This window comes from Ornithorhynchus anatinus, chromosome 19 (assembly GCF_004115215.2).
Source record: "Ornithorhynchus anatinus isolate Pmale09 chromosome 19, mOrnAna1.pri.v4, whole genome shotgun sequence".
In the NCBI taxonomy this organism is placed as follows: domain Eukaryota; kingdom Metazoa; phylum Chordata; class Mammalia; order Monotremata; family Ornithorhynchidae; genus Ornithorhynchus; species Ornithorhynchus anatinus.
Genome location: NC_041746.1, coordinates 4,282,156 through 4,294,502, shown reverse-complemented (window position 1 = coordinate 4,294,502; position 12,347 = coordinate 4,282,156). Strand labels below are relative to the sequence as shown.

The window sequence follows — 12,347 nt, the reverse complement described above, 5'->3', positions numbered from 1 at the left end:
AGGCTATGATTTAATATGCAGTTGTTCCGTGTTATACGATGTGCCAATGACTGGGAATAGCTATTTGTCGATGCAGGTGTAGGAAACACTGTTGGTGGTATCATGACCTTTTCAACAAACACATCTACATGCAGGAGTAACCGAAAGGAAAGGACTGGAAATCCTTTACACATTGGTAGTCCACAAAGAGAGTTCACTGCTGAGCTGCTGTGTTTGCTGCCCATAGGGCTGGTTGCTATTTCCAAAACTGCCCCTTAGTATCCTGATCTTCCAAAAGTCTTTGTTCATAGCAAGCCCTCTCCTGATCGCTACATGACATGTCTGTTGCAACTGCCTCCCAAGCATCCACTGCTCTGTTACATTGCATGAGAACATCCCAGCGGTAGTAAGGACAAGAAAGATCCATCCATCAACTGGGATTCCCCCTCTAGACTGTAAGCTCTTTGTGGACAGGGAATGTCTGCTTATTGTTATTTTGTATTCTCCCAAGCACTTACTACAGTGCTTTGCACACAATAAGCATTCAATAAATACGACTGAATCAATCAATGAATGTCTTTTTTCTGGCCTCCTTGCAATACCCCTGCTATAACCTACCATAAGCAGCTGTTTTGATACCATGAGAAGCAACATGGCCTAGTGGAAAGAATATGGGCCTAGGAGTTAGAAGACTTGGGTTCCAATCCCAGCTCCACCATTTGCTTGCTGCGTGACCTTGGACAAGTCACTTAATTTTTCCATACCTCACTTTCCTCAACTTCATCATGGGGATTCAATACCTGTTCTCCCTCCTACTTATACTGTTAGCCCCATGTGGGGCAGGGACAATGTTTCATATGATTAACTTTGTATCAACTCCAGTGCTTAGAGAAGTCCCTGACACAGAGTAAACATTTAACAAATACCATAATTATTATTAACACCCATTCCTCTCCAGGTGACTCAAGGCAGCTCTCCCTGCCGTATATGCTAATGACCTGAATCAATCAATTGTATTTATTGAGTGCTTACTGTGTGCAGAGCACTGTAGTAAGTGCTTGGGAGAGCACAATATAACAGAGTTGGTAGACACATTCCTTGCCCACAATGAGCTTACAGTCTAGACTCAATTCCCCTTTTCTGGTAAACCTTGCCCTGACATTTGTTTTCAAGTAGGGTTTGTGGGTGATGACGAAATGGCTGCAGAAGCCGGGTGAACCCCACCCTGGGCAGGTGTCTATGATCTAATGAGGCACTTCTGAAGAGCTGGATGACTCTTTCTCACCCTATTCAGAGCCAGTCTACCCCTTTTCAGGTCTCCCTTATTCTTCATGTAAAGAAAAATTGGGAAGACTGCAGGACATAAGGGCTGGAATCTAGACTTTCTGGTATTAAATGATGAGGCTAGTAGAAAGCTAAAAGGGGAAAATAAATTGTTTATGAATCCAAGTAATTAGCTAACAGGCTTCTGGGCAGCCCTGTCTGATTATCAACTGGGTTCCATTTCAAACTCCCCAGTCTCAGAGGGGTATTTTGGGGGGCTGGGAACTTTCAAAAATGGATTTCCTCATGCCTTGCTATCACGCGAGCATTCAACGTACGACTGAATACAGTGCTTAAAGTTGCTGGTCACCTTTTGCATACCCAGAATACAAAACAGAACCTGCTTTCATCTATGGTGGGTCTACGTTCCTAGCCAGAGAGCTTTCTGGTTTGCATTTTTGTTGGATGTTTAGCAGGACTGAGCCTTCCTGGCCCTTTAAGCAGGAAGAAGTGGCAAAAACAGGACTTCCCTATGAAATTAATCGGGATGGAGAATGAGAGTCCACCTGAAAGTTTGCTACTGGTTGGTGGGAGTGAGACTTGGGTCTGCTCCCCTTGCTATGTGGGCTATGGGGAGGGGGTGAATGGGCAGACTGGGTCCCTTCAAATACAGTCGGCCTGTTTAATGTGTACTGGGGCTGGCAAGGGCCCAATCCCCATACATCTTCAAAGGGAGTTTATCGCAAGGATAAAGGGGTCTTTGACCCCAGCATTAGTCCCAGATGTAGAGGAATTCCCCACTCTTCCGATACCCCCGAGTAACCCCAAGAGACTGGTATGAGGGGTGTGAGAGACACAGATATTAAATGCCTGGGCATTTCTCCATGACAAATTACCAACTCTACTGTACTGCACTCTCCAAGCACATAGTATAGTGCTCTGCAAACAAGCACTCAATAATATCACTGATTGAACTTCTGACTGCTCAACTTTTCCCCTTAAGATGCTGTCACTTCCACACTGTTGGTTATACAATCTTATTTGTAATAAGATGCTTGTTATTATGAATGGTAGGGCATGAATACATCACATCATTCCTTGAGTAGCTCAACAACATGTACACAACCCACCAATTAAATTGCACCATTGCTGCTGATACCAACTGCCTTTGAAAACTTCGATGGGGGTGGGGGACAGACCCCTTTCCCCCAACCCAAGAGGAGCCTGAAGAGATGGGATCTTTGCCGCTGCTGGACTTTCTGATGCTGATTGTAGACTGCCAGCTTCTCGTGGGCAGGGAACTTGTCCCAACACTATTGCACCATACTCTCCCAAGTGTACGCACAGTGCTCTGCACACAGTAAGCACTCAATAAATCCCATTGACTGACTGTCATTTTTCTAGCCAAGGTTAATCCCTGATACTATCCCCCTACTGCATATCAAAACCGGTTAGATTTGATCATCCTGTTCTTAAAATAGGCTTTCTGCTCTAGGCACCAATTGATTGACTCAATACACTCACCCAATTTTCACAGAATGCCAATATAACAAATTTTGCTACTACAACATGAAAATGTTGAGGAAACTAATTGTCGCTTTCAAACAGCTTGTTTCAGCCTTAGGTATATATGAACAATAGAATGGAACATGTGATCCTTTCTGTCTGACTAGTCTGTCTCTCAAACAATTAAATGGAACTGCCACTTTTTTGGGACACCCAACAAGCACTTTGATTGGTTCGAAGACAGTGCCGAGCAGCAATTTGCTGGGAGGACTGGGATAAAAGGGGCTTGTCACAAGTGTGGTGGGATAGCCTTAGATTGAGGTAAGGTGAGTAGGTTGGCATTAGAGAAGTGAAATGTGCTGGCTGGGTTGTAGTAGTAAATCAGTGAGGTAAGATAAGAGAGGGCAAGGTGACTGAGTGCTCTAAAGCCAGTGATAAAGAGTTTCTGTTTGTTGCAGTGGTGGATGGGCAACTTCTAGAGGCTTTTGAGGCAGGGGGAAAGCTGAATTGAATTTTTTTTGAGGGGGGATGATTTAGAAAAATGATCTAGGCAGCAGAGCCTAAAGTGGGGAGTGGAGTGGGAAGAGACAGGAGGCAAGGAGGTCAGAGATAAGGCAGCATGGTAGCAGTTCCAATGGAGAAGAAAGGGAGGATTTTAGCAATGTTGTGAAGGAAGAACCAAAAGGATTTGGAAATAGAATAAATATGTGGATTGAATGAGAGAGATGAGTAAAGGATAATGCCAAGGTTACAGGCTAGTGAGAGAAGAAGGATGGTCTACAATGAAGAGGCAAAAACCTAAACTTATTTTTTATGGTATTTTCATCACAGGTTCATGGAAAATCCATTTTAAAGCTAATTCTAACTAATGGGGATTCCATTCATACAATCGAGTAGGTGGACCAGAAGTGGAAACAATACTATTGATTGAAATGAGGTTGACAACCTCAATCCTGCAGCACTTACGCACATATCCATAAATTATACCTATATAATCTTTTATATTAATGTCTGTCTCCTCTAGACTGTAAGCGCACAGTGGGCAAGGAACATGTCTACCAACTCTGTTGTGTTGCACTCTCACAAGTGTTTAGTACAATCATCTCCACATAGTAAGTGATCAATAAATACCATTAATGATGATGGTAATGATGATATACCCAAAGGGCTGCTAAGCCCTACTGTCTTTCAATAACCACTTCCCACAAAATCAACTTGTTAGGCGCTTATTGTGTGCCAAGCACTGTACTAAGCACTGAGGTAGATACAAGTTCATCAGGTTGGACGCAGTCCCTACCCCACACGGGGCTCAAAGTCCAACTAGGAAGGAGTAGGATTTAATTCCCATTTTACGGATGAAGTAACTGAGCACAGAGATGTTTAAGTGACCTGCTCAAGGTCACAGAGCAGACACGTGGCAGAGCCGGCATCAGAACTCATGTCCTCTGACTCTCAGGCTGTGCTTTTTCCACTAGGCCATGCTGCTTGGAGGTTAATCAAAGTAAAAATGAATTCCCTTCTTGTAAGGAGGATTTAGCGCTTAGTACAGTGCTAAGTGCTTAGTACAGTACTTTGCACACAGTTAGGGCTCAGTAAATACGACTGAATGAATTTAGCTTAAGACAGACCCAACATCAGAGAACTAATAGCATGAGCCCGCACTGGCAACTGAACAAGCTTTAGGCATGTCCATGAATTAAATAAATAAAATATTTGCGATGTGCAGAAGGAAAGGGGCCAAGACTGCTAGAGAGTGGTGCACTGTGGGACTGGTATAATACTGGCATTTCTGAACAGAGTGTGTCCTGGGTTGTACCAATGGTCTAAACAGCCACATATTTGGTGTGTAAGAGCGATAAACAGAACGCTTGAAGGAGCTGTTGTGACAGTTGTCTTTCTCGACATTACTGGAATGTTTATTTTTTCATCTGGTAGTTTATTTTGAACCACTTAGACCACTCATCCATGAATTTATTCACAAATTTATCCCTCTTGAATTTACTGGTAAGTTTTGCCTGCACAACTTCCTGTTTACCTCCAGCTGTGGGAAGACATGCTTCCTTTTGTGCTTCCTTTGGTTTCTTGTGAACTTCCCACCTTCAAGAAGAAACCTAGCAGAAGAAACACCTGTATTCCAGATGCAGGCATTCCATAGTTTTATGTGGACTTCTAGTTTATTTTTTTCCCTGTCCTTCCCGATGATACCTAGCATGTGACTGGCTGCTTTGGCTTCTGCCTTTGTGGAAGAAATGGGGCTTGAGATCTGGTCTTGCTGCTGGGTTTCTCCGCACACAGTAAGTGCTCAATAAGTATCATAGACTAATTGACTGGCTTCGATTGCAGCTTTCAGGATGCTGCAGTTCCATACCTTGACCCCAGCTCAATTTTTAAAGGAGAAGGAGCCTGGTGAAAGGTCACTCTTTTGGCTGGTTGGAAGGGAGGGGGGTAAGGAGAGAAGGGAGGAAAGGGGGAGAGGGAGACTAGGACTGGCTGCTGCCCCCCAATAAGCCTCCACTTCCTGCTCCTAGCCCAGGTATAAATAATTAACTTGCTCTTTGTGATTTAATTGAGCTTAGAACATTTCAAATATTAGCCCATTCTTTGGCAGCAATTATGCATTTATTATGCTTCAAACCTACCTCTGAGATATTAAAATGTAAATTATGCAATGGAGGTAAACCGATGAGAATTTTTCAATAAAGGTAAAAGAGCTTTAGGTCATAATTATAGGGGGAGAGAAGAAACAAGAAAAAGTAATGAGACTGGAAAGATGATACTCAAATTGCAGTCCAGATACCATATATGGTTTTACCAGTATCATGTCAGAATTAAAGAATTAGAATTCTTTCCTTTACATCTATGAAACAATGATCCCTTGGGCTTAGGTTCCTAGATGCTAACATTTTCTTTCTGCTAACGAGGTAGTCACATGAAGACCATATAGGTGGACCATTAAAGCTCCTCCCAAGGTGCCAACCTGCAAACAGGGAGTTAACATGCCATGAGGTAAATTGCTCCCCTTTCTCATACTGTTCACCTAGCCTGGAGCTCCCTCCTCTCCCTCAAATCTTCCATTCCACATCTTTCTATACTTCCCACCCCTTCACTGTTTATACAAACTTCTTAGCCTGAGTTGCCTATCACTTCTGCAGATTTTGGTAGGTCTCCCTTTTGTTATGATAAGAAGTAGCGTGGCCTAGTGGAAAGAACACAGGCCTGCAAGACAGAGAAACTGGATGCCAATTCCAGCTCTGCCACATGCTTGCAGTGCAACCTTGTGCAAGTCACTTAATTTCCCTGGGCCTCAGTTTCCTCATTTGTAAAATTGGAATTAAATACCGTTATCCCTCCTTCTCAGACTCTGAGCCCCATGTGGAACAGTGACTGGAACTGACCTGATTGTCATGTGCTTACCCCAGGATTTAGTTCAATGCTTTGCATATAGTAAGTGCTTAACAAACACCATAATTGTGATTACAATGATGATCTTGGGAAACTACAAGATGTAGCATTTCTAGGTTTGCTGCAAATGGGGTCTTCAATTTCTGAGTCATTTCATGGTACCAGTTTTGGAACTGTCCCATTGCCATTCCCATACTCATGATGGATGACTGATACAAAGGTATCTCATAAAACGAGTGAGGCCTACTGATAAACCACAGGCCGGTGAATCAGAAGGACCTGGGTTCCAATCGCGGCTCCACCACATGACTGTTGTGTGACTTTGGGCAAGTCACCTCACTTCCATGTGCATCAGTTGTCTCATTTGTAAAGTAGGGTTTAAGACTGTGAGCCCCTTGTGGGACAGGGATTTTGTCCAACCTGATAAGCTTGTATCTATCCCAGAACATAGAAAAGTGTCTGGCACATAGTAAGCGTTTAACAAATACCATAAGAAAAATGTGTTCTGCATTTTCATGGTATTTTCTCTCAAGAGCTTAGTAGAGGGCACTCCACTCAGCATAAATTCAATCAATGCCATTACTACTCCTACTGGTATGGCGTTGCTTAGATTTTTATTCCTATTATCTTAATACCTGGTACATGAACTTCAGACTTGGGTCACCCATCCGAAGCAAATAAATGCTTATCGGAGGTAGACCCATCCTAAAATTCTTTCTGTAGCAACCAGGAAAAATGTCTGAGAAGTAATTTAAGGTTCAGTTCCTCCAAACATGGCTAAACCACACTGTTTTGATCTTCTGATAGGTTTTCCTAAATTTCTTCCCATGTGCTTAGAACAGCTAAATTTTGTATTTCTCAGAAGAGGGGAGATAAAAATAATCCCTTTAAAGCCCAAGCAGTGGTTCAGTTTCAAAACAGTAGCACTACGTTTTTTTCTGTTGGTTTTTTTTTGTGGCTAGACAAACCTTTAGGGACACTAAGAGAAAGAAAAAGAGATTTTCTGTAACTTGTCACTTTATCTTTGTCTTCCTTTCCTGCCTCTGTATTCTGCCTTGTCTCTCTGTCTCTGGGTCCCGACTCTGTCTGTTTCTGGAACAATGCAGATTCATTTCTCTACTAAAGGCAAATTCGATTGCCAACAAATTAAATGTCTCAATTTGCTGTTAGGTAAACTCAACAACAAAAAACTACAATCCTCCCTAATTTGATTTCTTTCCTTCTTTCTTTCCATTTTCCTTTGTGATGAGGACACAGCAGATTTGTTTGAGCCTGAAACATCCTTTCTCCCCTCATTTCTATTGTCCCCTCTCCTTCAGTCCCCAAACCTCCAATTTCACAGGTGTGACTCTATGCATCCTACCTTTCCCAGGCCTGGGGTGTCTTTCACTTTGTTAACTGCCCTCAGCAGACACGGTGGTGCAGGGGGAGGGGATAGTTGCAGAATCCCGCTGAAATTGGTAGCAAAGAGTGGAGATTCTGACACTGAAGATGCAGAAGGTCGATGCTTCTTCTTTTTGGAAGACAAGTTCAATTTTTGAGCAGCTCTGGAAGTGAAAGAAGAGAAAATGAAAACCAACTAGAAAACCATCAGCCACTGTGGATTTATTCTGATTTCCTCCTCTAACCAGGTGTTCGGGAACCCTGATGCGGAAGCTTGTTATTTCTTTCCCAATTTATTTGGGAAACTACCTTACCACTAACTTGAAGCTGCACAATCATTTGTATGGTTCACACACCTGCTAAATGGATCAGTCTGCCCTTTGGGTTTACAAAGAATTGTTTGTTTTCCATGACCCTCCAGTTAAAAAATATGAATAGAGCTGGTTGTCTTAGGTAGAAGTAGCACCTGTTATATTCATCATTCAATAAATCCCTTAGCAAGTAAAATGGAAATGTAAGGACCCTCATACTCAATTTTTGAAGCCAAACACCTTGTAAAACACAAATGAGTCAGAATAAGGAAGACCGCGTGGGTGACCCATCAAGGTGTTGCTATGTACTGGGAGAGGTGAGGGGGAAAAAGTCAATCACAGTTCAATAGGCAAAGAATAAATCAAACTTGTTTCAGAAACAGAACAGCAAAAACCTAATATTAGCCAGCAATCGGCAGGGGGAAGGGGGCAGGAGGAAGGGATTGAACATTTGGAAAATAATCGCTGAGCACAAAATTCAATACAATCACAGCCAGATTCAGCCTGGCTGAGTCCACTGTGTCTGCCCAGGAAAGCTCTAACCTTGCTCCATTCCGACCATAGCTGCTATTTGGAGCCTCCCGACATAGCCTGACGTCGAGACCCTTGGCAGGTGGGGGTTTGCTGAATCTGTGGTGCCACCATGGTTCCACCTCTGGAGTTGGAACCATTCCCATCCCCTCTTGCCCCCTGTCACTTACAGAGTATCAGAATCCCTGCCCAGCCCTGATCTAGCCAAGTCATTAATGACCCACAACAGTGGGTCCTGGGCCTGTGTCAGGAGTCTCTGGCCATTCCTCTTGAGGAGCGGCAGAAAAGCCACAGCAAGGGAGAGAGGCAGTTCTGAGCTCTGGGAAGGAACATCAGACGCTAGGCAGAGATCCGGGCACAGGCCAGTCGAATTTTGAGTTATGCTACTTCCATTAATTACCACAGCAAAGCCTCTCGCAAGGTTGGCTGAAGGGCCAGGAAGAGGCTGACAAAGCCTGGTTCCTAGGGTGGCCCTCCACCTGATTTAATACTTGTCTGTCCTGACGGGAGCTTGGTCGGGGTGGGGAGGGGAGGATAGAAGAGGGAGTGGCCAAAAGGCGTTAGTCCAGCATTTTTGAATGCCATCAATGAACACCCTCTGGGCTCCTCACAGTCTCGTCTCCCAGTGACCCTCCTCCCTTCTCCCCCGGAATCATCAACGTTGACTAGCTCCAGGCCCATTCCCTCTGCTCGCAACCATTTGGCAGGGCTCTTAGATGAGCATTTTGTAATTACTTATAATTAATTGATTGTTGTGACACCGTTTAATTACAATCCACAGTAAAATGCTTTATGATAGTCAGTCATGCCACATTTGCTGATATATATCAATAAATATATATACTATACCTTCACACCTACAGCAGAGGTCCCTTTAATGATGAGCATAACAAATTACCATATTCTTGTAAATTCCAAGCACTGAACAGGCTTAGAAACCTAAATGATGTGTCACACAAGAGCTTGATGAATGAATCAACTTAAAACAGTTTATTTGGATAAAATAACATCAGATGATTATCATTAGTCTAATAGTGGAGAGAAAACAGCTACATATTTTTGTAAGTAACTTAAATCAAATCAAATATAAGCATTTACCAATTACTGACCTGGTTGCTTAGCAACATACCTCCATAGCACAGAAGCAAAAAAAAAATCTCAGTTGAGTGAGTGAGGTCATGCCAAAGACTAGGATGTTAGAAGCAAACTGCATGAAAATAGTCTTGAGTGTGAGTATACCTAAACTCCCCCTCCCGCTATGCACATATGAACATGCACCCCAGAAATGACCTGTGTACATATACGTAAATATATATATCAAACTGATATTCATATCCATAGATGAATACGTACAAAGAGGCAGCTGAAAACCTTGCCCACACTCTATAGCTGTACCTCGAGCTCATCTATCTCACCACCCCCTCTTGCCCACATCCTGCCTCTGGCCTGGAACACCCTCCCTCCTCAAATCCGACAGACAATTACTCTCCCCAACTTCAAAGCCTTAAAATCCGTGTAAAATCCGTGAGGGCAGGGATTGTGTCTACTAACTGCTGAACACTCCCAAGCACTCAGTATTTCACTCTGCACTAAAAAAACCTATTTATTAGTTGATTGAAAAATCCCCAAATTTTTGAGCAGTTGGAGTGTGCTGAAGAAAAGCTCTAAATTCTGAAAAAAACAAGTTGCTCCTTTAACTATCTTCCCTAGCTATGCATGTGACTAAATTATCTGGAAAAATTCAAAGACTCCAAAGGCATTTGAACTGTTCACTTTTGGTGTTTTCATTAAAAAAAAAATCTATGTACTTTGTTCTTACTTTTTTATTTTCACTCCTATGAAATGAGAAATGCCACGAAATTAAGCACATCATGCAAAGGGGTAATTTGTTGCCTTGAAGCAGCAAACTGCATCAGGCTGTGATGGGCAAAAACGTGCAGAGTCTACAAAGATAGTAAAGCCTTTAATCTTCAGCACTTTGCTCATTACCTGTAGCTCTTTCTCTGAAAAGCTAATTAATTTTCAATTCTGGGTGACACTCTGAGGTTTGGGGGCCTTCTGATTAATTAAGTGGGAAAATGACATTTAGTTTAGCTTTCTCAAAGAAGTAATTCCTTTTTTTAAAATCACTTTTAAAAAGTAACAAGTTATTTACAGTAATTGAAACCTCGGGACATTTTCCCACTAAGCATTTTAAGGCCAATTGCAGGTTTTCTGTCTGACTGGCAGTCAGTGGTTTGAACTTAGTGGTTTGAATGTGAAAAGTCCACAGAATGAGAATTTCCCAGTCTCATTTCCTCCTGTGTCAATGGAGCTGAGGGTGACCTCGGACAATTTCCTTAGCCTGTCTGTGCCTCAATTTCCCTATTTCCTTTATTTGGGTACAGAATCTCTCTGTGTGCCTTGACATGTCCTGCCATGCTCCTAATCCAGTCTGAACATCTTGACTAGGACTTTGATTACTATGACTCATACATTAGCTTCACATAGTCTTCCCACTACACCAAACCTCCACGTCAAAAGTCACGATCATTGGCAACGATGCTCCCTATAACCCCGCTAGGCCCCATTGGGAACTAGGCACAGTGCCCAAGAGGCCATTTATATCCAGGAGGCACTCGCAGCAAATTTCTGCAGGTGCCTACTGGCACCCAGAGTGTGGATGACCCAGCACAATGCATGCAGCAAAGCGCTGAAGAACATGGGAAGCATTCATCAAACTAGCCAGAGAACAACAACAATAATAATAATAATGTTGGTGTTTGTTAAGGGCTTACTATGTGCAGAGCACATTCTAAGCACTGGGGTAGATACAGGGTAATCAGGTTGTCCCACGTGAGGCTCACAGTTAATCCCCATTTTACAGATGAAGTAATTGAGGCCCAGAGAAGTTAAGTGACTTGCCCACAATCACACAGCTGACAAGTGGCAGAGCCGGGATTCAAATTCATTCATTCAATAGTATTTATTGAGCGCTTACTATGTGCAGAGCACTGTACTAAGCGCTTGGGATGAACAAGTCGGCAACAGATAGAGACAGTCCCTGCCGTTTGACGGGCTTACAGTCTAATCGGGGGAGACGGACAGACGAGAACAATTGCAATAAATAGAGTCAAGGGGAAGAACATCTCGTAAAAACAATGGCAACTAAATAGAATCAAGGCGATGTACAACCCATGACCTCTGACTCCCAAGTCCGGGTTCTTACCACTGAGCCATGCTGCTTCTCTGCCAATGGAAGCTGCCATGGATTGGCCAAAATGCACATAGCACAGAACAGAATCTAAAATGCCTTGCAAGACAAGTGAGTTGTGTAGTTGAAAAATGCAACTCGTGAATTCTGAAGGGGTAATTTGTGGAAAGAACTCTTCCATTTAGGGCTGAGCCCTATGGAGAGATGTTAATGACAATCTACTGAATTCTCTCATTCAAAGCCCCTATGGCAGCCCGGAGTGTGTTTTCCTTGACCTGTTCTGGAGTTGGGGGGTAGGGGGGGAGTGGCCCAGTTATTTATTTCCAGAGAGTTTTCCTTCTCACTAGCCCCAGGTGGGATCCTACCGTGACCTTTCCTTATTAATCCCAGCATCATGTCCCATTAAGCAGCAGCCCACAAATCTCCTCTATAATGGGAGTGGAGGGCTGGCAGGCAAAAGTGGCTGTTACAGTGTTTAAAACACTGGGATGAAATAGCAACCTAACACCATGTCCGGGCTTTAGTGGCCCTCACTGCCTCTGAAGGGCACTAGGTCTGGCCTCACAGTTCCAGAATAGTTGTCCAGGCAGCAGTGTGGAGGGGGCGTGATCTAGAGGTCAGGGGCCAACTGGATGAGGGTTGTAAAGAGGGATTAGAGAAGGGGCAGAGGGGATGGGAGATTGGGAGAGGGGCGGGGCATGGTAGGAGAAAGACAGAGCTAATAAAAGAGTGTCTCTTCTCTAGACTCTAGAGTGGAAGCTCACTGAAGGCAGGGAATG

At 43.4% G+C, this 12,347-nt stretch overlaps 1 protein-coding gene across 1 annotated transcript in view; it reads right to left on the bottom strand.

The window, feature by feature from the left end:
• LOC100082800 (kinesin-like protein KIF26B) overlaps positions 1 to 12,347 on the bottom strand; it is a 191,812-nt gene that overhangs the window by 76,590 nt on the left and 102,875 nt on the right. Inside the window, exon 7 of the mRNA XM_001513391.4 lies at positions 7,514 to 7,697. Within this exon, the coding sequence (XP_001513441.3) occupies positions 7,514 to 7,697 (184 nt within the window). The remainder of the gene's footprint in view (positions 1 to 7,513; positions 7,698 to 12,347) is intronic.